The 27637-nt window shown below is 38.2% G+C and overlaps 2 protein-coding genes across 5 annotated transcripts in view; both read left to right on the top strand.

The window, feature by feature from the left end:
- The first annotated feature begins 237 nt into the window (after positions 1–237).
- Positions 238–22909, top strand: LOC306870678 (AP-4 complex accessory subunit RUSC2-like). The gene is made up of 12 exons (XM_079418092.1): positions 238–383; positions 5644–7338; positions 8012–8549; positions 10611–11261; positions 13018–13164; positions 14749–14825; positions 14947–15121; positions 15201–15306; positions 16862–16908; positions 17107–18184; positions 19644–19820; positions 20472–22909. The coding sequence occupies exons 2-12, from the start codon at positions 5803–5805 to the stop codon at positions 20653–20655; spliced, it is 4716 nt and encodes a 1571-aa protein (XP_079274218.1). The 5' UTR covers positions 238–383; positions 5644–5802; the 3' UTR covers positions 20656–22909.
- Positions 22910–23362: 453 nt separating this feature from the next.
- The window catches only part of LOC306871351 (acetyl-CoA carboxylase 2-like), a 33978-nt gene continuing 29703 nt past the window's right edge, over positions 23363–27637 (top strand). For 2 of the 4 annotated variants that reach the window (XM_079419197.1, XM_079419196.1), the window contains exons 1-3: positions 23363–23425; positions 24119–24265; positions 25401–25941. In XM_079419197.1, the coding sequence (XP_079275323.1) occupies positions 25478–25941 (464 nt within the window). In that variant the 5' untranslated portion in view covers positions 23363–23425; positions 24119–24265; positions 25401–25477. Of the gene's footprint in view, positions 23426–24101; positions 24266–25400; positions 25942–27114; positions 27185–27637 lie in introns of those variants that run through there. The other 2 variants (XR_013784322.1, XM_079419198.1) reach the window with 2 other exon arrangements.

The raw sequence follows: 27637 nt of genomic DNA, 5'->3' as shown, positions 1-27637 counted from the left end.
TTCGACTAAACAATGAGAAATGCATCTCTAGTAATGCTAGAGAGCAGGCAGAAGAACAAAGAGCAGCCTACAGGGGACCAGCAGTCTAACACCCCACCCACCCTTACGCTGTCAAACCACAGTATGCAAAACCGCTCATCTGGACCAAAAAGACGTGATTTGAGACCGTGTATCAGAGTAAAGATGCCCAGAAGTCAGCTTTGTAAGAGGACGCACAGCCAGGGGAGGGTTCGCTTCATTCTGACGTAGCGCCGCTCGCTCCAGCCCTGCGCCTCTGTTGCACTCAATACCTCCAACACAAAACCAACCCAAACTTGGCGATCTTTCAGCGTGATTTGACATCGTGACATCTAGGAACCAAGGAGATGACATTTATCATCAACGTGAGTATAAATATGGCTTTGCCTTTAGAATTTAATGGGAATTTTTGGGAAACACTGTGTGCAGGAAGCGAACAGAACTGCCCGCTGGCAAATATTACATCACCGCTGCTGATTCAGATTGAACTGTGATTTTCTTCATTGTTAAGAATGAACCAAGTATTGTTATTTTAAAATGCTGGAATATAGACGCTGTAGACGTGTGCGCGTTCACCGTTATAATGTAACACGCCCGCATCGTCGCTGTTAACATTACATATCCTTTTTACTCCGCCTTTAGAATAATTACAGCATCCAGAAAGCATGGCCCATAATCGTGTTAAGAAAACAAGCGGTCATGGACAGGCTGTAACGTTAGGTTTTCTGTTTTGATGCTGATTTGGCATTATTTATTGATGCTTCGCCTTGCTTTTATTGCGATGGCGCATTGCATGTTAAATATAAAAGAATACACACGTGATAAAATCAGTAAATAGGCCCACATATGCAGGGAGTGCTGCTCTTATAGGCCTGTGTTTGCGCATCGATCACATTCACAACATAAACATCATGATAATATGAACGCTAAACATTATTGGAGGAGAAAATTAACAGAAAAAAAGGCCTCTTAATGTACTGTACGTCATTTAAAGAGAGATTCTTCAATATGGTTAACTTTTCTGTCCCCTAGTATGATTTTTAAATGAAAATGCTATGTAAGTCAATGTAGTTTCGAAGAATAGATTAAAATACATTTTTATTAAGCTTTATTAGGTCTCATTACCCCACATGGTAAAATACTAGTAAATACTATAGTGTTTTTGAACCATACTATAGTAAAGTGTATTATTCTGTGTATATTATTGACAAAACTTTGTATACTTGTAGTATACTTTAGTTTTTACTACAGTAAACTGTAGTGTATTGTAGTATGTATATATACCCTATAGTTGTAGAAAACGTACAGTACAGTATTGGGTAAAGTAATTTGTTTATTATTACTATAGTTGTTATATTACCACAGCAACTATAGAATTACCACAACAAATTAATTCAAGTACTTTACTATAGTATGGTTCAAAAGCATAATTTTTCATGTGGTTATTATTAGAGAATCATGCAACCTATTTCTTTTTGTTTATTTTATTTATGGTTAACTGACTTTTAACTTGTTGTGCAAGCAAGTCCAAGGTTTATCTTTAATAAAAAAAAGAAATGCACCACCACATGTTATGATATTATACCAAATCCACTTGAATTTCAGATAAATATTATACTATTTTTATTACTGGATGTGTACACAGAAGTGTTCAGACGTGCCAGTGACTGTCTGCTATTTTCCTCTATGAATATTGTTAGAATGCATATTGGGAGCATATTGTGTAATTATGACCATAGCAGAATGTTACTCTCTGGACCCTTAGTGGTAATTTGATCATTTCGATATAGAGAAATACTTCTGAAAATAACATTTATTTTGTGTTACATAACTGAAATCTGTTTCTTTCCATCTCTGAGAGAACTTTCTAGTCTGATTCCATTTAACAAAAGCAGCTCAAGAGATGACTGAGATGTTATCATTTCAATTCAAAGCCTATTATTGATTGTGAGCGGTTAAAATTGACCATGATAGTGCAATATAGTAAAACTGACTGTAGAAACTATATAATTTTTCTTTAGCACACAATTTTTCATAACAAACAGTAGTTTATTTGATTGAAATCATAGTTGCGTGTAATAATTGAGGGTGTGTTGGGTAATGTTGTCATATGGTAATTGTAGAAGGGCTATTATTGTGTATGTAGTCTGGTGTTGGCTTTTTCATGTTTTTGCTGAACAGTAGCTTGATGTTTACTTTCATCCTGACAGACTTGTAAGAAAGTCGAGCATGAAAAATAATTTTTCGCCCTCACTGGTTTATTACTTATTATCTGGTTTTGTATCAGTTTGATTTTGTGTGCGTGTTTAGTGCCTTGGCCATCATTGTTTAGTTTTTTTAAACATGAGTCACACTGGGAAGACACATTATGGAAACCAGTAAACCCTTTTTTATCTCTAGAAGTCTATTCAGAGACAGTTTACTCATCATTTTCTAACTGTGACCCGTTTTTCTTTAGATTTCCAGGCTATTGTTATCTTCAAGTTGCCGAAATGGCTGTTTGAAAGTAACATCTATCTTTACATGTCTTTAAATTACAATATTTTTGTCAAATCACTTTCTGCAAATAGGCTATGTTCAGTCAGTCAGTCATCTAATATATTATACTAGAAAACCAGTCTGAATTCTGTTCCAAATGTACTACTTAGTTGCTTAATAAATAACACAAGCAACGCCTGTTTGAATGCGTTTTACCCAAATCTCTCTGTGTTTGTGCATGTGCGAGAGGCATGCCGTCTGTCTGCAGCTGTCTGTCTGATCTTATAGCTAACCGCCCAGTCTGTGGAATGTAGTGGCGTTCATGGCCTGTAGTTATGCAACAATGAGACATGAGAGAGGGAGAGAGAGAGCATTTCCTGCTCCCTTAACCAGCCTCTCTGTCCCTTTTCATTTTTTTTTTTACTACAGCAACAGATGAGGATGTTGTGATTTACAGTAGCTTGACTGTTGCTAATAATTTCAGCCAAATACCAGCCAATAGCTGCCCTGGTCAGTCTAACGGTCTATCACTAGTTGGTCCCTACAGTATGTCTCAGTAGTGTGTGATTGATTAGATGAAGTCAGGCTAAACTGACTCATGAATTACTGGAAATAGATGCCTCAGTTCAGACTGTGTGAACTATTTAAGGTCTTAGATACATTTCAGTGTTTCTCCAGCAATGTCAAGTTGAAAGTTGAACTCATAAGCATCCTTATGAGGAAAAGTTTTCATCAGTGTAGATTTACAGGACCACATGATCTTTTTCTTTGTGAATCTTTTTAAAGCCTTGATGGAACAGAAGTAGCGGCAGCTCTTTTCTTTCATATTTTGATGTACATCCGAATAAAATGGATTATTAAAGAAAAAGTGTAGAGTGGTACTACGCACCAGTTGTTGATTGGATGGTGTTGAATGTGAGTTATAAATAAATTGAGGAGTCCATCTTATATTACCAATCAAAAGTATGCAATTTTATTGAAAGATTGAGGCTGATAACATTTTGATTAAAAAAAAGAAACATATACTTGAATTAATCATGCACAATAAAATAAATGACATGCATTTAGAAAATAATAGAGAATATATTTTCTTAAACACACACAGACTGGCAGGAACACATGAGTGTTACATAATGGAACCATAATCTGGTCAGACATCAGGAGGACAGTTCTGTGAGGGTTCTCATTGACAGGTGATGTTTGCTGAGGATCTCTTGCTGTTGTATGGCACCTCTCTGTTAAGGTAAAATGCACAGAATTTCCATATTGTTTACATAATCAATTAAAGGAACACTCCACTTTTTTGGAAATAGGCTCATTTTACAACTCCCCTAGAGATAAACAGTTGAGTTTGACCGTTTTTGAATCCATTCAGCCAATCTCCGGGTCTGGCGGTAGCACTTTTAGCTTAGCTTGGCATAGATCATTGAATCGGATTAGACCATTAGCATTTGGTCATCAAAAATGACTAAAGAGTTTCGATAATTTTCCTATGTAAAACTTGACTCTTCTGTAGTTACATCGTGCACTAAGACCGACGGAAAATGAAAAGTTGCGATTTTCTAGGCCGATATGGCTAGGAACTATACTCTCGTTCCGGCGTAATAATCAAGGAACTTTGCTGCTGTACCATGAGTGCAGCAGACGCAGTGATATTACGCAGCACCTGAAAGTAGTCCCCGGCTATATCATAACTAGTTACCTAGCTGGGGACTACTTTCAGGTGCTGCGTCATGGCAATATATTAAATGTGCTTACAAGAACAACCTCAGGAAAAATAATCTCATTACTGTATGTTATGATTATGGTTTTAGTGCACAACTACAATTTTGCACAACTACAAGATTTTCTAGGCATAAAAACATGTTCATGATCAAAAAATTTAAAATGTGTTGATAACACTGGCCCAGAACTTCTGTCAGTCTGCAAGTAACACTCTAGTATTGGCCTAGGGCCATCCTTATTGTTCAGGCCTTAAACACATGTAAAATAGATGCTAATAACCTATTTAGGCAATCAGAATTTAATACTTCTAGTATTTAAAGGCACTATTCTGGATTATCCCATTGATTTTGTCTTGTGACTATGACCTACAATGGGACAACTATCACCAACACACACACACACATACAGAGACTTTCAGATGAAGTAATGCGCTCTACTACTTCACAGAGACGGTTTTAGGCCATTGTCAGGCTTTGCACGTCCTATTACTTGCTGTCTGCCCACTCCGAGCCCCAACAACAGGTCACTGACCCACAACCATTTCCTCCTTCAAGATTTCCGCCCATCTAAAATAAGGTCAACGTCCACTGCTCACCCTCCCTTCCTCTCTCTTGTGAAGTCCGCATTTGGTACACCAGGAAAAATATACTGAGTATCACTTTGACCAAAGTGGCCTAGTGGTTAGCACATACGTGCCACAGTGCTTGTGCATGTGACATGGAGTTCATAATTTCCTGAAAGTTCACTGTCATTTCTGGTCTTATTTCTTGTCCACATAATTAAAGGTTGCAAAAATATAAAAAATGATCACTGTTAGAAGTGAGATACTGTAATTTTATGTAGACCTCACCATCTCCATTGAAATCTGGGTTTATCTCTAAATGATCACATCAGTTTTACAGTAAAGGCCATTATATAAAAATTATAAAAAAACATGCCTTCAAGATACTGGTTAATTAATCACTGGGCCAGCATATATGTAATCAGTAGTCAGCTCTAGTAATCTACTCTTAGTCTCCTTCATGGACTTCTGTAAATTTAAGAATACTTGTGTTGGTTTAAATGTATTTCCTTAATATTAAATAATATCAATAATGTATTTACCTGTGTACCAGTTCATTCATAGCTTGTCTACATTCTGAATCCATTGTTAGCTGTAGACTGAGGAGATTAAGGAGCCTGTGAACTGGATTAACTTCATTATTCATTTGTTGGTTTCTTTTTGTCTGTTTTTTGGTACTCAGGATTTGTCCCCATAGGTCATGTTTTTGTTATGTAACAGTCTTTGTTGAAAATTATATGATTACACAATGAGACACCTAACTAAAAAGCCCTTGCCTCTAATGAACACTGGATTTATTAGCTTAATGTTTTACGTGAAGATAATTTAAAGCTGAATCCTGTCTTCTGTCTTTTTCCCAGATGTTGACCTTCTGCCAGGAGATCCTCTTTAAACTTTTCTTAAATGTTCCTCACTTTCTAAAACCCCGGATTGGCATTGGACGTGTGAACTAAAGTCCTCGGAAAACCACGTTCTGCAAATATCCAAATATTCTTCATCTTCACCCACATTAGGAGAAGATGGACAGTCCACCTAAGCTAGCCGGGGAGACTCTTATTGTCCACCACATTCCGCTGGTTCACTGCCAGGTTTCGAACTCAAGACAGTGCTGTGGTAGTCTACTGAAAAGGAACGGTAATCCCTTCAGATGCCCAGAGAATCTGGGATTGAGCCGGACCACCTCCCTCCCTGAGAGAGACATTCTTCAGCGGGAGGCTTTGGTGTACAGCAGCCTCATACAGACGTCGAGCAGCAGCCTTAGCTCTAGTGACACTTTTGGGGATGGAGGGATGAGAGGAGGAGAGAAACATGGAAGAGGAGGGAGAGAAGGGAGTATGGCAAGCGACACTTCCTCTCTCACCTCGAGCAATTCTGAAGATCAGGCTCAAGGCCTGCAGATGAAGACACGTGAACGGCCGAACTCGAGGCGTAACCCCTTTCTGCTCAACACTGAAGATGAAGATGACGATGAGGATGAAGACAATCTGAATGGATATTTGGAAGACTCCTCCTTTCACCTGCATGGAAATTCGCATGACATCTCAAATGCAGCACTTGCAAATCAAGATTTGCCGCCGTTCCACCTGCAAGACCTTGGGTTTACCGCTGAACCTTTTCTCTTGCATGGGTCTACAGAAAAACAGTGGAATTCCACTAATGGGCCTAGTGGGGAAGCAGAGAGCAGAGACAACACAATAGGTGGGACTTTCCTTTTATCTACTCACATGGAAGGCCTGAACTTGCTGAGATTAGATAGCCAGCGGCGCCACGGAAGCAGTGGTTCCACCCTTTCAATGGACTGTGGTGAGCAAGAATGGGGTGAGGATGATGATTATGAAGACCAGTCCATGCAGGGCGGCAGAGGAAGCTCAGAGTGTTCCAGTCTCGTAGCACCACATTGCTCCTGTTGCGGCCTTTCCCAGCCATACCCTGAACCTTTTCACGAATCGTTTTCTGAGTGTCACCAGGGCTACGGCAGTGATTCCTCCTGCAATAGCTCCGATGGAGTGCTGGTTAACTTCAGCACCATTTACAACAAGATGAACAATGTTGTCCCGGCCAAACAGTCGCTCAATATCAACAGTTCATCTGTCTCATCTGTGTCTGAGCTCGTAGGGATGTGCGGAACAGAATGTAGCAGTGGACGTGGAGCTTTCTACCTGGATTTACACACCTCCCCAATCGAACCCCCCCAGCATCCTTTGGCCACTCAAGAACATGCAAACTCTTCTTCTGTATCTCAGCCTCAAGGTGCCACTATGGAACTAGATGCCAACTGTAACTCATACCACAACCTTCTCGGAAGCGAGGTGCTGTCCTCTGCTGAAACCTCTGCCAATGAGCTCACATCGTGTCTTCAAAGCCAAGCTCGATTGGTTGTAGCAACGCAGAATTACTACAAGCTTGTGACGTGTGACCTTTCTTCCCAGTCCTCTCCCAGTCCAGCGGGATCATCGGTCACAAGCTGCTCAGATGAGCACAGCAAAGGAAGTCCCACTCAGCCAACAGAATACTATCTATTCCAACAAATGAAAGAAGAAGAGGAAGATGCAGAGGTGCTATATTATTTGCTTCATGTGGTCTTAGCTTGTATTTTGCATACCATCACTCATTCTCAGAGCTGTTTAGATTACTTACAAATTGTAGTCTGTTACTGATTCCAAATTACATGACACAAATTATACTTAATGTAATCCACTACATTATTCATTCTAGGTAACATAATCAGAGTACTTTTTGATTACGTAACTTGTTTATCACATTGATTTAAATAGGATAATATTGTACCATACTGATATTAAAATGCAAAGAAAATATATTCCATTTGTTGTTAATAACAACATAAAGTGCATTAAGCATTTCATTAAGTCAGGGTTTCCCAAACGGTTTAGTGAACTGCAGGGGGTTTGCGAGTTTAAAGAAAAGATGAAAATGTAAAATTTTAAAATAACCTCTGTCAAAATAAAACACTTAAATATTTTGTTTACCTGCATGTCATGTAGGCATTTTAGAAAGGAAAATTTAAAAAATGAAAAACAATGAGAAGGGAGAACCAATAAATTATGAATACATTACAAGAATAAATACTATAAAGAATAATTTAAAAAAGTATTTTAATCTAATTACAAGTATTTAATTTTCAGAATCTGATTACGTAATCCAGATTATGTACCAGCTCTCATTCTATACTCCTACATCCTTTACATTCTTTTCTTTTTCTTTTGCCAGAATGAAGAAAAGGATCCAAGTGAGATTGACTCTACCCGTGAGAATGTAATTGAGGGGCAGGTGTATATCAACATCTCCCCACCTACGACAGCCTGCAATTCAGTTGGTGCTTTGGGAAGCGGTCGACCTCGTTCTCGTAGCTACGATCGGAACTTGGACAAGTCTCCATCTCCTCGCCTTGGATCCTTGGAGCGCATGCTCAGCTGCCCTGTTCGGCTCAGTGAGAGTGCAGCCCCGAGCCCGCCACCTCCACCACGTGTCACTTCTTTTGCGGAAATTGCAAGAAATAAGAGGAGAACTGGAGGGTCACCATCGCAGAAGGGTGGGACGGAGGCCACATCCATGCACTCTCACTCATCTGGAGAGTTCTCGCCCATCCTGGAAGACCTTCCACAGGGTCAAAGCCACAGTTTGCCGCCACTCACTCAATGCCATAGTCAAGGAAGCTGTGATTTGTCCTCCCCGCATAGACCGCGGAGTACACCACCGCGAGAATCACCGGGGGGAGCGGGAAAACAGACTCGAACTAAAGCAGAAGGTAAGGGGAAGTTTTTTCCAAAATCTTCAAAAAAAAAGGATGGTTGAACGGTGTTATTTGTAAGAGCTGGTTTATTTTATGGATTGACTTATTTTGTGTTTGAATAATGTTATTGTGCTGCTTGGCGCCCAGTTGCCTGGTTGCATTTTGGAACTCTTCTTGATTATGTATTGGATGGGTAGTAACTATTAAATATTCTCAGTGATTGCTACTGTTTCTTGTATGTTCTGGGTTGTTCCTTATTTTGGCAAAAGAAAACAATACTGTATGCTTTGGACCCAAAAATAATTCAGTCATCATTTACTCACGCATCATGTCATTTCATATCGCTTAATTTCTTCCATGGAATAAAAAAAAAAACAAATCTCCATAATTTTTCCTTTAATGTTCTGTGGAGCAATAAATGTTATGTGGTTTTGAAACAACATGATGGTAAATTAAATATAACAGAAATTGTTGGGTAAAATATTATTTTAATTTTTTATTGTCTGCCATAGTGTTGGGCAGTTTAAGCAAAAATCCATATCAGTTTTCTTCTTTTCTTTTATTTTTTTTAGGATTCTGACGATTTCATGATTTATCACATTTTTTCCCCCTGACTCTTTATTTATGTGAATCAGAATGTATGAAACAGTTGCAGAACCACTGCACATGTAGCTTGATCAGTTTTTGATTCGATTGTATTATTTCAAAATTTGAAGTAAAAACAGAATGATTTGACTATTTGTTGTGTAATTACGCTACATAAAACATCTGCATGAAACAGCAGACGGGCTTGAATGAGAGCTCAGATTCACTCTCTTACAGCAGGTGGCGCTTATGGAACAGCAGAATACAGTGTTTCCTTGGTTACCGCTGTAAACAAAACAGCTGCACTTTTAAATACTACATTAATATGCTTTATATGGAGGTAAGATGGAAAGAAAATAGCATCTGAACTTTTCTGAGAACAGTCAGTTCCCTTCAGAGATACAATCATATAAACCTCCAATTCAGTATTTAAGATTGAGTTAGTTCTGCCTGCTATAGTATTTTCTCCTCTTTTTTCGTCTTCGGTGTCTCTGGCTTCTGTTTAACAGCTGCTTACATTTGTTTTATTTGCCCAGTTAAAGTTGTTTGTTATTAATAGTTCTAAAAGTTCTCCAAGCATTAGTTGGAAGCGTATGCAGTTAACAATTTTTAAAAAATTTGTACCATGTGCATAATTCAAACCGCATTACCGTTTGAACCGGTATATCGCCCAGCACTAGGACTCTGCCAGGTAATCTCAAATCTTATGAGATTAGTAATAATAACACATCGATCTTCTTCCAGCTGTGTTATGTGAGATGTCATTCATGTCTGTAGCACAAGCAGTGCAAGAGTTAAATGATCAATTTTAATAATTAGGTTTGGAGGTTTGCCAAAAGCAGAGAGGTTAGCTTGTGTTACTGGACTGCATGTTAGTTCTCTATGTGCTATGCTGCCCCTGCTGGCTGTGAGTGGGTTCTGCGGTGTACAATAGCTCTGACATATGAGTACTCAGGCATGTGGAGCACACAGCTTGCGCAATAGCCCTGTGACGTTTCACACACACACTGTGTGCCGTCAGAGCACACGCAACACACACCTAGAGGTATACACAGAGGAGCTTCATAATCAGGCTGTTTTGGTCATGATATCTTGGTTGTTTATGTACCTCTTTTGGACATTAATTTTTTGGAGCAGTGTTTTAAGATATGTGTTTGACAAAGCTGTATGGTTTTTGTTCTATGTATGGTTTTGTTTCACTTTCATAATAAGAGACTGGTGTTGCTGTTGCTCTTGCTGGGTTTTATTCTAGCTGTTTTAAATGGCTGTGTCATTGTCATGGGCTTTCTGGTTTAAATTTACATTAAATAACTTGCTTCATGTGATAATTATATATATCATGTCAATCCATGCATCTTTAGATATTGTTAATGCCTGCATTACTACATTAAATGATACTCTGCTACAGACTCTGATGTTTTAACTATCTAATTTTGTTCTTAATCTGCAGCCCTCCTTGCTCATCTCCGTCTCTTATCTTTCTCCCCCTAGGTGGCCTGTCTAGCTCCACAGACTCCTCTCCAGTTTTAATTCGCTATAGCAAAGATCAACGTCCAACCTCATTACCCATTCAGCCTTTCACTTTCCAACACCAGTTTGGAAAACCACAGGCGAAGCCTATCCTTCCTCTTCTGGACGGATACATCAGCCATATGCAGACTCGAGGGGCTGCGGCACCTGAGGGAGGTGAAGATGACTCAGAAGAAGATCGTAGGCCACCAAACGGCACCTCCAACGCACCTACAATAGTGCGGCCATCCCCACTGGGCAGCTACTCCCCAGTTCGCCTCCAAGGTGCACCCACCTCTTCTGGAACCTGCTCCACATGCACTCCGACCCCAGGTGGTCCAAAGCCGCCACGTTCCCTCTCTTGCCCCATCTCTGCAGGTCTTCTGCCCCAGCATACCCCACCTGGAATGGCCATACGTACCGAGACTCCTGAACTCGCTCCCTTACCTCCTACACCGCCTCCACCTCCTCTGATGAAGCAGAGTCCGCTGATGCCTGCATTGCCCACTAGAAATCACTGTTTCCACCGAGGCAATTTGCCGGCGCTTCCCAGCTCTGGGCTCAGTCCGCTAGCGTCACAGGAAGAGCCAGTGAAGGTTTTACCAGCATGTGTGACACAGCGACAGCCTAATGGTAGGTTTGGAGCAAAAACAAGTAAATTCAGACATAGTTCTCTAGACACTACTGTGTTGTTTTTGACCTTATTAATGACTTAATTATCTTTTTTTCTGCTTTCAAAGAAAAGAAAACATTAACATGGTTTTGCCTTGAGTTTGTAAAACACGTATTTGTACTGAAAATAGTCTTTCAGTTCGGTATGCATGTGTTTCGAACAAATCATTCAGTAATGCCGTTTTGGTGCTCTTTGATGTGGCGAGACAGATTGTTGTATAAACGTCTCAGTTTAAACGGCAGCGCGGAGCGCGAGTCAGCGTGATCATCCCTTCCTCATTACTTCTAGTTTTAACGCGAAATAAACATGAATGAACATCTCATGTAATCGCTCAATCAGTTTTTCAATCGTGGAAAGACATGATTCAAACAACTTGTAAACAAAATGTCACGTAGCATTTCATTTACCTCAGGCAAGTCATCAGTGCCCACAGCTTGTTATTTCCCGAGAGAAATTAAGTCCAGAGAAGAGCATTTCTCGAAACATTATATTTTACTCTACCTGTTAGTGATGTTTTAATTATTTAATGTACGTTTAAATAAATCTTTTATGAAATACGTTATGACAGCCACTGTTTATATGATTATATTTCAACAACAAATAGAAATTGTTAATTTAAAAACTGCATTGTGTGCAATTTACATGCTTGCATACATTTTTTTTTTTGAGTGTTGATTATTATAGTCAAAAATAAATAGTAATTGAACTTAAATTTGGGCTCTGTTGTTAATTGTAACCTTACAGTAATGTAAAAGGGCTCACTAGTTTAGAGCAGAAGCTGAGTTAGATTTTTATCCCTAAGAAAATATGAATTATAATTGAATGCACTTAAAGAGCAATTTGTTCAGTAAACCATTGTTTAATTTAAAAAAAGCAATCTGTTTAGTTTTTTTTTTCCTCCTGCTGTACCAAAACCATACCGAACCGTGACTTCAAAACCAAGATACGTACCGAACCATCATATTTGTGTACCGTTACACCTCTAAATTGTATATAGGCTGCCTATCTGAACAAAGCCGTAGCTTCCTTACTTAGCTTGGCTTTTCTATCCTTGAACTACTGCTAACTACTTCTCTTTTCTATCCCTCCTGTTTCCCCTTCTGCCCATGGTTTGCATTGCATCTCTTTGGCATTTCCACAATTTTATCTTACCCTTCTGACTGTTTTTTCCCTTTTGCTACTTTTCACTTTATATGTACGTTCATCCATCTTACTGTCCATTCACCAATACCTCTTTCTCTTTTTTCGTATACCATCCATCCTTTGCCACCGTCCCCATTTTCATCCATTTCGCCCCCCAGTGCACCACCTCTCCCCACAGGCACTGAAATGGAGAGAGTACAGGCGTAAGAACCCTCTGGGTGTGGAGCATGGTAAAGACGGCCCTCATTCTTTCTCTTGTGCTTTGGAAACCAAGAGACCTGGAACTCGTGTCAAGCGACGCAATGTGTTTGATTTCCCTCCCACCAATCAACCACTCAGCTTCGGCAGACTGAATGGTGCTGAACCAATTTCTAACACCCAACAAGGGTTGAAGGGAGTGAGCCGGAAAGGGGGCTGGGGTCATTTTGTTTGTAGTTAGTAAATGTAGTTAGTAGACGCTTAAATGTGATTATGACTTTATATTTTGTCTGGCATCAGCTTATTTTGTCTTGCACAGTGTCTGTGTTTGGTATATGTTTGCATTTATCTGAATGATGTTGTTTTTGTTTATAGGTCAGTCATTGAGGCAACTGCCACAGTGCTACAGCGACTTCCTGCCTGATTACTTCTCTCAGACGGAGCGCCCCCCAGAGGAATTCTGCTTATCTCCTGATGCTAATACTGACAAATCCATTTCTATAGACCTGTTGCAGAAGAGAGGTATGTGATTTAGTTTTTTTCTGTGTAGTTATGCTAACAGTGGCACAGCATGTGTTCATTTTTGTGTTTAAGTTCTTAAGTTAACCTCACTCCTGGTAGAGGTGAAATGCCCTAGTTTTATATTTGGATTTTCATTTAGTCATTTATCAGACAGTTTATTGAAAGTCACTTACAAACGAGTGTGAGTCATTAAATATTCTCACGTAACTTTTGACCATCTAGCAGTTAAAAAGTAAAACTGCAAGAAAACCATTATTTCGTTGTTGTGCTTCGGCTTTGCTCTTCTGTGTGAATGCGGTTCAAGGCACAGGTGTACTTATGGATAGACGACGTCTTATGAGAGTGGATGGACAAATAATAACATTTTTTCTTTGTTTTTACAACTGGTGATTCTCCAGAGCTTTGCTGTTTTGAATGATCCTTGGTCAATTTTTCTCGTTCATTGTGAGTAACGTAGTGTAGCTTTAAATGGCTTATGTTTTATCATTGCTTTCATACCTTTTAGGCAACATTATTATTCTTCACACTACATGACTAAATTAGTCTTGCACAGAAAGGTGACACCACATAGTTACATAGTAATAGTTTAGATAAGGACAAGATGGAGAAGCTGAATTAGAAAGTAAAAGGAATAGAAGAAAAACATGAATTTTACCACAAAAATATTCCAAACCCAAATGACATGAAATGACAATTTTACCGAATGCTTGCAGTACTCTTGCCCATACAGCAAGCATATAGTGAAACTCTAAAAAAGACAAATTAGCATCATAAGGTTAGATTAATGTTAGATTAACTGTGTATAATGTGTATCGGTAACTGTATGTCTGTCTAATAGTACACTGTGTGTACTGAGTATATGTATGTGTATATTACACATTGTCATCTGTATAAGTCTGTACGTATGTATGGTAATGTCTATATGTAAATTGTTTTTGCAGTGTCTGGAGCACGCTCTCAAGAATTTCACTCACGAAGGCACACGTGCTGTGGTGATGTGACAATAAAAGTGATTTGATTTTATATTTCAGGTGTTCTGATGCCAAAGACTAGCTTAGGACAATATTTTCTAGCACTATTATTCAGCTATTATCAGTTCCTGGTTCCTGCTTTTGTTGTAAACAGTGTAAACATTCTTAAAAACTGTTTTGTGTGTTCCAGATTGACCTATAATCTCTATATAGTCATACATACAGCAATATAATAACCTCTGTCAGCAAGCTCATCTTTAAAGCTTGATGTGGTTATTATGAACCTTATTGTTGCGGTGAGCCCTTTAGCTCTTAAATGAATTATAGTTTTATTGCACCGCATACACACAGCATATGAATCTGCAGTGAATGTTACGTACGCTCTAGTGACTAGAAATCGATGTCTCCTGATGTTGTTTCCACTGGGTCCTCATGTCAATCAGACAAGGCCCCTTTTGCTTTCTACTCATCTCACATCTTGACAGTTCCCATCAGACCCTCTAAACTGCATTAGCACAAGACAGAGCGTGTGTTTGTGTACTATTAGTTGGAGTTTAATTTGATTAGATACATTGAATAATATAATATTTTCCTGTTTGTCCTTATGTACTAGGTTTGGTGAAGGCCATAAACACAGCAGTGGATCTGATAGTGGCTCATTTTGGCACCAGTCGGGATGCAGGAGTAAAGGTACAATATTGAATTTGAAATAAATAACAGTGTTAAAGTCAGTCTACTTGAGTTTAGTGTCTCGATAAAGGCAGTAAAACATTGACAGTACCTTCTGGTTCACTTTTGCTCTCCTATACAGGCCAAATTGGGCAATAGCTCTGTAAGTCCGAACGTGGGTCACCTTATTCTAAAGTACCTCTGTCCTGCCATTCGTGAGATCCTGCATGATGGACTGAAAGCGTATGTACTGGACCTGATCATCGGACAACGCAAAAACCAGCCCTGGAGTGTGGTGGAGGCCTCCACACAACTCGGTATGAGAGGGATGATGTAGGTGATTATTGTATGGATGAGAATGAAGGAAATGATTTACGCTTATCCTTTCTGTCTTAGGTCCCTCTACACGGGTTTTGCACAGTCTGTTTTCTAAAGTCAGTCAGTATTGTGAGCTGACCAATCACAGTATGAGACTCAATGCCTTCATCTTCGGCCTGCTAAAGTAAGCTTCTTTTATTTTTCTCTCTTTTCATCTCCCTGCTCTTCCTTTCACTCTTTCTAATCACGCTCAACTTATGAAAGCATATTTTTGTCCCTTTCATAATTTTTTGCTTGTTAAATCAGAATGGATTTCTTAATTTTCATTCCTTATTGTGTGATTCATTGGATTCCTGTCAAGGTTTTCTCATTGAATATAACTTTTCAATTGGAATCTGTCTTGAGTTGATTGATGGAACGGAAGATGCTGCTTAATCTTCTAGGAGTTTCTGACATGAAAACAGATGATATACAGTATATTGACCATCAAATGCATTGCAGTACTGCGGTCTTATCTCAATAACAGTGTTGAAGAGATGAAGCTTTCTCAATACATTCAGTATCAGATCATGAATTTAACCAGTGACATGTATATGTAGTTCATTTTTGTTATAAATCAGATTGCTCCTTCGTAGATTTGGCAAGCACAATAATACAAAGACAAATCCTAATATTTTAATTAGAGCTATGTTTTTAGCAATGCTGTATTTCATAAAATATAGAATATAGATGATTTTTTAATGCAGTGCATTTTGAGATTGCTTCATCTGATGGATACATGCAATTTTGCTTTATATTTTAATATAATACTTTTAATATATTTTGCCATTTTCTACCTTTACGATGGTGCCATAAAATAGTGTCTTGGTAGGCAGCTCACTAGGATTTGGAACAGATCGATCATGTATGATTTTTATTAGCACTATAACAAGCCAGGTCTAAAAAAAACCTCAAATCTTGCTGTCTAAAACTCTGCAGTGTGTTTCGAGAAGTCTTTAGAAGTCATCAAAGGCTCCAGTTTTGCTTTGATGGGCCTTGATGTACTCATCTCAGCTCCTGTGCAAACTTCCTCTTTTCCACTCCTATTAAAATTACAGTCAGAGACACAGCGCTTTGATCATAAGTTTCAATTATGCATTCTGCAGCATGCTGATCTTTCTCTGTCTGTCTCACTCTGTGCTGTGGTCACTCTTCTTCTCAAGATCAATACAAAGTACAGTAATCCCTTTCGAGGCTCCTTTTTGTTGCACTTGTAGTATTTCACTTTAAAACAGATTTCCAGGGGTATTCAACAGGGGGTCCCCAACCCCTAGGAGGACTGCAGCAGTACTGCAGAGACAGGACTAAATGTAGCTGTTATTCACAGGAATAAATTATATTTCAAAATATAAAAAGACACTTATTTTTAATTGTAATTATATTTCACAACATTTTTTACTGTATTTTTGGGGGGGGGGGCCTTGGTGAGCATAAAACATTCAAGAAATCTTACTGAACATGCATATAATACATACATATATACATGATACACACACACACACATCTGCAAATCTCTCTCTCTCTATATATATATATATATATATATATATATATATAAATATAGATAGATAGAAGACTCCTGCCTCTGGTATAAGTACATGATTTCTGTTATTATGCAGTTATGTTACAGATTTGCATTTTACCTCAGTAGTTTTGGGTCCAAGATTTTACATCTCTCACCCACCTTCACTGTTTTTCAGCTTGCGTTCTCTGGAATTCTGGTTCAACCACATTTACACACATGAAGGTAGGACGATACTTTCTTCACTTACATTTATGCTGCAACAATGTTCAGCATCTTGTTTAAGAGTAGTTGACTATAATTAGAGGAATGGTGATGCCAAGAGTTTTAGGTTTCACATACTCTATTGCCAGCATAATTCTTATAATTAGCATTTTTTGTGTCGCCATCTGTCTTTTTTTTTCTTCTGGCATGGTTCCTCAGACATCATAGCAGCACACTACCACCCATGGGGTTTCTTACCCCTGTCTCAAGGGGCCTGCCAGCCACTGTTTGAAGAGTTGCTGCTCCTTCTTCAGCCGCTCTCACTGTTGCCCTTTGACCTTGACCTGCTATTTGAGCCACACCAGCTACAGAAAGGGGAAGAACACCTGAGACGCAAAGAACAGCTGTGCTCTGCTCGCCAATGCCTCGACCAATCAGATCGCTCCACCTTCCAGCTCATGCGAGGCTGTGGAGCGTTGGAGTCTGGAGCGCAGGAAGTGGGAATACTGCCTCAGAGAGAAAGCTTCATCTTGAGAGACGAGGACAGCCGGCTTTGGATGGAGGGAGTGACATTAAAAACAAAACGAGATGGGCGGAAAAATGTGGAAGCGGAGCGTGAATCACGAGTTAAGGAGGCTGGAGTTGGCAAAGAGTGTTTGAGAAAGAGTGACGGAGGACAGATAGAAGGCAGCGCGTGGTCTGGTGGCAGGATGAAGGGAGTTGGAGAAGACTGTGAGAAGGAGAAAAGGAAAGAAAGAGATGGAGATGGAGCCAAACAGAGAAACAGGCAAGCTGGCTGGTGGTACCAGCTGATGCAAAGTTCACAGGTTTACATCGACAACTCCACTGAGGGCTCGAAATTTGTGAAGTGGGAGAAGAGGAGGAAAGGTGGTGTTGAGAACCACCGGCAAAGCCATCCACCTCCAAGAGAAGGTGTGGTTGAGGGGGCCGAGGCCATTCAGCAGATGGATGAACAGGTGGAACATGGTCGGACCAGCAGTAGCAATATTAATAGCATTGGCAATGGGGTCCTCCACCAATCAGCACTGTCAGAACCCAACAAGGTCGCTAAGGGGAAGCCATCGTGGATGGGAAGTCCACCGGAATCAGTGCTCACTGAGCTGAAGAAGAGTAAGGAGAAGCAGCCAGACTGCCAGGATGCCTATGAAGGGGTTCAGGCCCAGCCAGAAGCAGGCGAGAATGGGTCAACACAGGTGCTCCGCTGGGGTCGGCTGTTTGGAGCTGGAAACGCAAGCAAGATGGAGAAGAGTGAGCCGAAACAAGTCAGAAAACAAAGGTGAGTTGGTCAACATAACTATATTTAACTCAGGAGTGTGTTTACTCCAAGGAGGCAATGGGGGCAGTGCCTCCTCAAAATATTGGATGAGAAAAAAATGTGTTGTACAAAAATAAAACAATGCAAATACAGTCATGGCCAAAAATATTGGTATTTAATAAAAGGGTGCCATTAATTGTGGCCAATGTGTATTACAGAAAAAACATTTATTTCATAATGATATTTCCCCCCATTTTAAATTCTTATCCAATGAAAGGTTAGATTTTTGTGAAATCTTTTAAATAAAAAATCAAAAGGATTAACAGTGCAGATACATTTTCACAGCCGCCTTTGATCATATTTACCAAGGGTGCTGATATTTTTGGCCATGACTGTATTACAAAATATAACATTAAAAAGTGTATAAATCGCTTGTTTTTCTAAAGAAACACTGTCCAGCTGCGACACCAGCAGGTAATGTTACAGCGGGAGTGTCTCTCTGGCCTCCCCTGAGCCCACTGAGTTTTCACAAAAACCCTAAAGCCTGCAGTGATTTAGTGGGGGGCAATTGAGCATTGGTATATGGGGAAAGTGAGATATGACTGGTTATGACTGGTTATGATCAGCTGTGATTGGTTCTTGCAATAAATCCCATCTCTTGTGTTTGTGTGCGTTCCGCGTTTGTGAATCAGTCTGAATGAGCAATCTAATAGCATTAATGGGAAGACTAATTAAAAAAGTAAGTAAACAACTCACAGTAGATACAGCCACTTTGTTACATCAAAATAAGACTTGAAATGGCCTGAAAACATGATCTGTGGGAGCGACCATATAAAATATAGTTTAAAGTGTTACTGCCTTGAGTTGATTATTTTGGAATAAATGAAAAATGCTTAAAAACACTAACTTGATGGGATTCATACTCGGCTTATAGAATATTGATTACATTGTTAATGTAAAAATATAAAATATTATTATTTTTTCTGATAGTGTAAGTAATGTTTATTTAACCAAGAAAATGTGACTAGGGCATGAATTTACATTTACAACACTGATTATTATAAGTGAATATTTCAGTTATGTTGCTTACGAATTTGAATGCTCAAGCTTTTTAAGGTAAGATGGGTTCTGATTGGCTGTCAATATTTTTATCTATCAGCTGGAGAACATAATTCTGAATGTGATTTTAGTGATATTGTTCTTCTGTTTTGTTATCATTGTGGTGTGATTTTCTCTATTCTCTAATAGTTAAAACAATTATCAAAACATTATAGCTTTCAATCTTGGTGTAAATGGGCATATATATGTCACAGATATTGCTATATATGAAGTGGGTCCATCCATTTTTTTTTTTTTTTTTTTTTCAAACTTCAATTGCTTTATTTTCAGAATGTGGTGGACATTTCCAGACGCTAACCTTTTACAAAGGCATTTTTAGTATAAACTTGCAGCTAATTTTCTATCTACATGTTTGTCTCAGATTGCCGTCTGGTTGGTTGAGTCTCGACCGTTCTGTGCTGGATCTGGTGGCTCAGTCTGTTGGAGTGGGGAAAAGAGCGGAGCAACAATCTCTTGCGTCTCAAAGCCAAGAAGCCCACCTTGGCCCAACTGAACAAGCACAAACACAGTATCCACCGACACGGAGACAAGCCCCACGGTAATGTTGTTAGACTAGTCATAATGACTAGTTTTGCATTTCAAGAGGAAAATCAGTGCTTGCATGGCAACGACAGAAGAGTTTTAAGTAAGCTTAGGTTTTAGGCTTTGGTTCAGGCTGTCAAAATGAAATTTGGTTCCCCGACGTTGTCATTTTTTTAGTCACCTATACACAGATTGTATGTGTCATCTGTACATCATCACTTATTCTGTATTCTGTGCTGTCTTTGTAGTGTAAAGGTGGTTATAGTTGATAGATCAAGATAAATAATAAAGATTAAATATAAAGACCAAGCACAATTCAGCATGCAAATATTACATAATTGATGTCAGTAGGTTATGCAAATGTAATCTTAAATGTCTTGCATAATACAAACAAAAGCCAAAAATACACTGTATAACATTAAAAACGCAAGATTGAAATGATCAAAGTTTAAATGTTTGTTTAGCTCAGAATTTGGTGAAAAAGAATTGCATGTTTGATGATTTTTGAATAGTAAGTACTGTAATTGGCTTATTTAATGTAATTATAATATATATATAATAATGTAAGCATATTTAATGTAATTATTTGTAAATAAAAAGACAGTACAGTCATGCCTGATCAATTCTCAACTAATTTTTTCTTTCTTTCTTTTTATGTCTCTTTCAGGGAAGTGAAGGCATTATGCCATCATATTGCCACAGAGCCAGGGCAGCTCAGTTTCCACAAAGGTGACGTGATGCAGGTGCTCAGCAGGGCAGACTCTGATTGGCTGCTGTGTGCTCTGGGTGACAGCCAGGGACTTGTGCCCATCATATACGTCACCCTGATCGAGGACAGTCGGGAGCACTGATACTCACAGGCTCCGATAGAGACGGGAGTGAGATGCGGTCAGGGACAAAGAGGAGGGTCGCTGCTTTTCTGAATATAAAATCTGCTGCACAAGAGAGTCTGACGGATTCATTATGTGCTTGCATGTGTATGTAAACACCAATGCACCAATGCACACACACAAACATCACACTTTGCTGTTGTGAAAGCACCCTCTTTGTTTCAGCATTGAGCCAACCAGTGATTAGAAAGTGTAGATCTAGTTACTGAGTATTAAAATTGTTTGCAAACGAGCCATCAGATTTTGCAACTTAGCTTGTAATCATAAATGTCAATAGCCTTTTAAAAAGAACAAAAAAACCAAATGAAGTTGTTAGATGACACTACTGGCACATATGCCTTGTCTTTACTAAATACTGTATGATTTTATGTAATCTAGATGTTAACCAATTCATGTGGTGTGACCGAGAGTGTGTGCACGTGCCCTTCAGAAGCCAGATTCGTGAACATTTCTTTCTCACGCCGTCCGTGCAAATAACTGTATGAAGCTGAATAGTACATCACTCAAAAGGGACGCCTCGGTTTTGAAGTCTACGGTAATTAAAGCTCATCAACATTTCCCCCGCCTTACAAGCCAAGGGAAATCAACCTGTCCAGAGGCATTTTTTTCTCCAACCTGTGCTGCTTTGATCAGAAAATTGATGCGCTAATGCTATCCCCACAATCTCTGTCCCTTCATTTCAAGCTTTTTTCACTAATAAGGGACAGTTTACAGCAAGATTGCCTGCATGTGAGTGAGTGCATCACAAATGTTTTGCTTTTCTGATACTTAACGAGTTGAAATAAGCTCAATCTTTAACCTTAAATATTCTATATACCTTCCTATATCAACTTTTGCGCAATCTGCAAGAGATATAGAAAGGGAAGATGCGTCTAATGTTTGTCTACATTAGATTTTTGGTTGTTTTGATTTGGTTTAAGGAGTCTGTTTGTACTATATTTATTAACACAGATCAGTCTGTATATGAATGGACAGATGTATAGATAGAATGGAATAGATATACAGAGTTTATGTAAGTATTTGAATAGATGGCGAGCAAAAAATAGATTTTTTGGGGGTTTGGTTGCAAATCCCTTCCCCTTTCAATATATTCAATTCATGAGATGATTTCCTCCAGTTAACAACATGAACTTAGATTACTTAAATATCATCCACAAACACTTTCCTCTGTTTTTGCAGTAGAGGACAAAAAAAAAAGACATTTAGACAAGGACGGGGAAATACTACATGACCCTTTGATGTGCTAAATTTAATTCAAGGTGAGGCCTTATGGAAGGGATTGCGTATTATGTATTTTATTATAGCATTAAATTGTTATTTCAGGACTTGAGTATGATCAGAAATGTTATTTAAATTAATCTTGGGCCCTTGGTATGACACTCGATATGCTTTTCCTTAAAGTAATACATATATAATCATATTTTGATTTGATTTTTTCAAATTGCTTTATTGAGACATCAATAGATGACTGTCAAAGTATGTTTTTGTTAAAACAGTTTTATGATTATTATTTTCTATTTATAAAATGCATTACTGTAGTTATTATTTAGTGTATTTGTAAATATGTTGCATTCTCATGTTCTCAAAAGGAAAATGACATTATTGACTTGTTATTAACAGCTTTAAATGCTAACAGTTAATAACGAAAACCATTCAAATGTACATTATACAGTTATGGGATGTTATGAGTAGAAGAAAATGCTCTCACAAAAAGCTGCGCAATCTAGATTGTAGTGCTGCTGCTTTAGGTCAATCCTGGTCACTTGAGGTTTGTCTGTTGGTCTTCCAAATACGCGTTGCTTTCGACTAAATCCACCTGGCAAATATCAGAGAGAGAGAGATATAGCTGTCCAGTGCCTTTTGGAATCAATGCGTCTGCTAGTGGGATTCAAGAGTGGTTCCTCACAAGTGGTTGGTGCCATTCCAGTTGCTTTTTCCTTCTGTATGAAGCAGGAATAAATTACTGGTAAAACTGGAATCAGATTATTAGAGGATAAACACCAGTGAAAGCGAGGACGTTTTATTTGGGAGGGTGATATATGTTTGTGCAATGCTCTCTCTCTCTCTCTGTCTGCTTCGATCCTCCCAGTATTTCTGGCCTGTATATACTGTACCATACCTGTAGCTCACCTGGCTCTCCTTTCCCCTATATGACCATGTTGTGCTCCTATAACATTACCATCATGTATGGATATCAATAACAAAGTGAACACTGAAGCAGTGCCTCTTGTCCTTTTTTCTAATTTATGTGTTTATGACAAGTGCTGTTTTAATGAGAGTGATATTTAGATGATTATCATGTTTGCTCAATTGTTTTAATGATTGTTTGCCTTTTACAAAAATCCAGGTGACACTTGAATCACAAGACTGGTATTTCAATGAATTGTTTTGAAGCAAATAATAAAATTTGGCTTTTTTCCCCAATTACACATGGATAGGCGCTTAAGGCTACACATAACCTTGGCACTTAAAAAAAAACTTAAAATAGGCCAGGATTATGGTTGTGTTATGATAAAATTTACAAAGATATTTATATATATATATATATATATATATATATATATATATATTTTAAAAAAAATTACCAGGAGAAATATATTTTAGATTAATTATTTAAACATGGGTACTGACGCTGTGTAAAATTAATAAATAAATTCAGGAAGACGTCATGAAGAACCGAACGTCATGACGCAGCAACATGGACGGATGAGCGACAAAACAAACTTTCAAGGTATTCAGAATAAAATAAACACATATATGCAGGAGAAACGCAAAAATGAGCTCGTTTGTGTATAGATGTGTTGCTCTTTTGTAAGTACAACAACAAAATCACCTAGATGTGTTGACAAATAACGGTCTCGGCTCGTGCAGACGTTTGTAGTGAAAGTTGAATTTTTCTACGGCTCTGACTGGCCAAGGCTTAACCTTATGAATATTAAGGCATAGTAACATTTTTAATGAATATTCATAATTTTTTACTACGACAAAAAGCCTTTTCTTTGTATCTTTCCTCAACTTTCTTACTACGACAAAGGCAACATGGCCTAATTAATACTGATATGCCTAAAAGCCTCACTGGGAAGGCTACAACAGCATGATTTAAGTTATTTATAATTCATAAAAAATCTATTTATGAACCGGATCACTAAAAAAATCATCCGTGAATATGTTACGAGAACCGTTTGACAGCAGCATTATGTCAATCAAGCTGTATTTGAATATTTTATTCAGTTTTGCTGGCAGAGAAATCTCCCATGTCCTTGAATTTAGGGTTAAAGAGTATGTTTTAGTTGTGTCCTACTTCAGATTGGTTACACATCAGACGTGTTCTGACCTTTGATGCTGTTGTTACTATATTCATAGGTTGTTTGTGAGCCCTTCCCTCCCCCTTATGTCTTACCATCAAGGCTGAACTTTCCCCTAGATCCCATACATACACTCACAGAGGGTCCACTCTGTTAAATGGCACCGGTGTGGCTGTCTGCTGGCCAGTGGTAAAGAGAACCGAGCACTATGTACACGCTCCATTACCAGAGAAGATCTGGACACTGACTGACTGCTTCCCTCAAAGGTTTGGCTGAGCTCAACTCTTCTTGAGAATCCCACATTTCTGAAATTTAAATGCTTTTTCTAATATTTTGTGTCTTATTTAATTGAGAAGTTATTACTGAATATGTTAATTATTAACTGTGGGCTTTACAGTGACCATGTTTTTTTTAATGCTTGTGATTGTTTACATTCCTGATTGTGTGTAGGCATTTGTTTGAAGCGGTTGCTGTGTGCACTGGATCAGTGCTATTTATATACTATTACAGTATTTATCAATATTAGCTTTTATTAAAATTTCAGTTTTCATTCATTTTGCATAGGAATTTTGTTATATGCTTGGTAGGTTTTGTTTTTTAATACTTCCTTTTAGCTTTACTTTTTATTTCAGTTATAGTAATTTTATTACTTCAACCTAAAATTATTTTATTTCAGTTATTTTACAGGGAAATATTATTTTTCATCAAATAATATATGTATATATATGTGTATGTATGTGTGTGTATATATATATATATATATATATATATATATATATATATATATATATATATATATATATATATACAAATATTAGATTAAAAAAATTATATATATTATTTTATTTCAGCTTTTTTCAAAGATAATAATTTTTAATAATTTCTTTTTAGTTAGCTAGCTCCGAATTTAGTTTCCTTGCACTAATAGAACTGTTAAAATATCTTCAGTTCCTCTATGAATTAAAATTTTGCATGGCCATGCGAATATAAGGATATAAGTATCGCTTTTTATTTTAATTTTTTTTCCCTTTTTATGTTTACTATTGAAATGTTGTTGTATGCATTTGTCAATTTTATTTAATTTCTGTATTTTCTTAAATGGGTGTGTATAGAGTATTTACAGATTGTTAACTTTTAGTTTTAGTTACTTTGGATAAAAGCGTCTGCTAAATGACTAAAAGTAAGTAAAGTAAAAGTAATATACTATATATGAGAAGTATATCTTATTTAGAAATTACGTATAACCTATGAATGAATTATTCACCCTAAGGCTTTTAATATCAGACAAGAACACATTTTGCACTGTTTTGGTTGCATCATAATATTGCACACTCATGCCATCTAGTGTTGTGCACACTTTTGATAACTTAATTGTGGAATGCTTTTTCTTTATCTTTACAGTTGAACACTTACAAAACTCGAGACAAAAATAAAAGGAACCATCTCATCCTACAAGAAGGCATATGGGAAGCCTTTAAATGTGTATATATGCGACCGCTGTCAGCTCTTACTTATATAGCCCGTTTGAATGCATCATCAAAGTCCACAGGGTGAGAGAGATACCATCACAAACACCCGCCACAGACTGTTCAGGGGAACACACTCCTCCAATGGACCCGAAATCAGCAACAGGAAATGAGGAGATTCCTCAATCAACTACTAGTGATCCCACTGACCAATCAAAAAGCACTGAAGCAGCTGTTTCCAACACTTTTCCCATGGAAACCAGTATGCCAGATAGGCCCAAATTCAGTTCCAGTGTTCAGGCTAAAGAGAGAATGAAGTTTATTCTGGGAGCTTCTGAGGATAATTCCTCTGATGATGAGACTTTGGTTATGGGCCAGGCCACCAAACCTCAGCCCAAAAGCACAAAGACACCTAACACACTACCTACTACGTCATCAGAAGTGGTGCCACCCCCAAACCCATCAGCCTGTTTGAGGTGAGTATCCTTAGAGATGTATTATTGTTGATTGTGTGTGCATGTGGTTCTAAGTTGGTTTTATGCTGTTGACATGACATTTAAGGTTTTAAAGCTGTGCGATGAAAGAAAAAGGGTGATATTTTTTCTAAAGGCAAGGATAATTTTTGAAATCTATTTTAATTATTATAAATTCAACCTGATTGTATAATATCTAGTTTTTATCATGAATGATTATTAAGCATTATAATATTAATTATAATTAGACATTTTTATTATACACGTTTTGGTGGTATTTGTCAAAGTGATAAAAGAATTAATGTAATTTGACAGATGTCGTCAATGAATGCATTTTGTGCCGAAGCAATGATAAATGATTCACAGCTGATTCTCAGTGTTGTGCTCGCTGTGTGAAAAATTTTGAAAAAAAGTTAACCAAGTATTGAGAAATGTGTCCTTGCAATCGTAAAAAAAAAACAACAACCTGTGATATCGGTAGAGGACACTGTGCACTAAATGAAAGAGTCCAATGTTAAACAGGACAGAGTTATGGACCAGAAGTACAGCCATGTGGTCATTCTCGGTGATCACATGACTTGCTCATGCTTGTCACCTGTTAAAGTGACATGCCGCACATTTCTGTACTATTAATGGAAGCAATGCTCTGATGTTGACTTTCAGAGACATTCTCATTGCATTTCAGCGTAAAAACAAAAACATTCTCCTAGATTGCTTCCAGAGACAAAATATCCTATATTTAGGTGCGTGTTGGGACAAGAGCAGGACACATGCATTTAGTGTTTCCTGTAATGGAAGTTAAAGTTTTGTCTACACAGATCTTTTCTTGTGGTGACATTTGAGACGGATCCGTCTTTGCTTGTAGTGAACGATCACCTGTTACTCTGTTTAGCACTCTTTTCTCTAGCATGCTTTCAGCATGGATAGATTTGCAATTTATTTGCAAAAAATATTTGCACAGATTATAGGTAATAAACCTTCAGAAACTTGTAGGCAAGGAACTGCATTTATTTGTCTGCAGAGAAACCAAAAGCAATGAACGTCCTTACCAGGCTCTTAGCATGTTTTTCTTAAACGTGGTGGTGAAGTGAGGTCCTCACTGACTTGTGGGAGGGGACATGAGAGGGAGCAAAGAGGAAAAGGGAGGGAACATAAACCGTGGTAGAGGTTTATCTTCTCCTGCATTATCATCTGCCATGGACCGAGAAGGAGGGCAAGCACTCAACTGGTTTCAGTGCCTCAAGAGGTTGGTACCAGACCAAACATGCACTTTGTTCATTCTGTCCTCTAGAAGCTCCCATTTGTAAGTGTACAGTTTGTTCTTGGCAAGAGTAGTACACTGGAAGTAAGAAAAGGGGTGTGGTTTCTGTAGTTGTTACTAGCAGCGTAGCATAACACAGCAGCTTGTGAGTTTATCGTAACTGCACCGTAGTGTTGGAATAGAGTTTTGGAATGCACAACTCTGCTGGATTTCACTCAAATGCACAGCAGAATCTAGACTGTTCGAACTGTGCATGAAGTGTTACGTAATATAACCTGATAATGTTAGCATGGCTCTCTGAGTTCAAATACTTGAGTTCAAAAACAAAAGAGAAATTGGACATTTTTGTTAGGTTCCCTGATGCTACATGCAGTTTTCAGATAACAGAAAAAAACAGATGCAATGTTTGTGGGCAGTTAAGACGCTGGATAATTGAAA

The sequence above is a fragment of the Barbus barbus genome (genome assembly GCF_936440315.1).
Source record: "Barbus barbus genome assembly, chromosome: 6".
Classification (NCBI taxonomy): Eukaryota; Metazoa; Chordata; class Actinopteri; order Cypriniformes; family Cyprinidae; genus Barbus; species Barbus barbus.
Note: the sequence above shows the minus strand (reverse complement) of the source record. Positions and strands in the feature narration are given on the sequence as shown.

What these genes read in the sequence shown, in the direction of transcription:
- LOC306870678 (XM_079418092.1), top strand. Translation starts at nt 5,803, where the DNA reads ATGGACAGTCCACCTAAGCTAGCCGGGGAGACTCTTATTGTCCACCAC. An exon ending in AGACCTGTTGCAGAAGAGAG is followed by an intron (nt 13,165 to 14,748) that starts GTATGTGATTTA and finishes CTTATGTACTAG; the next exon opens with GTTTGGTGAAGGCCATAAAC. An exon ending in TTCATCTTCGGCCTGCTAAA is followed by an intron (nt 15,307 to 16,861) that starts GTAAGCTTCTTT and finishes ACTGTTTTTCAG; the next exon opens with CTTGCGTTCTCTGGAATTCT.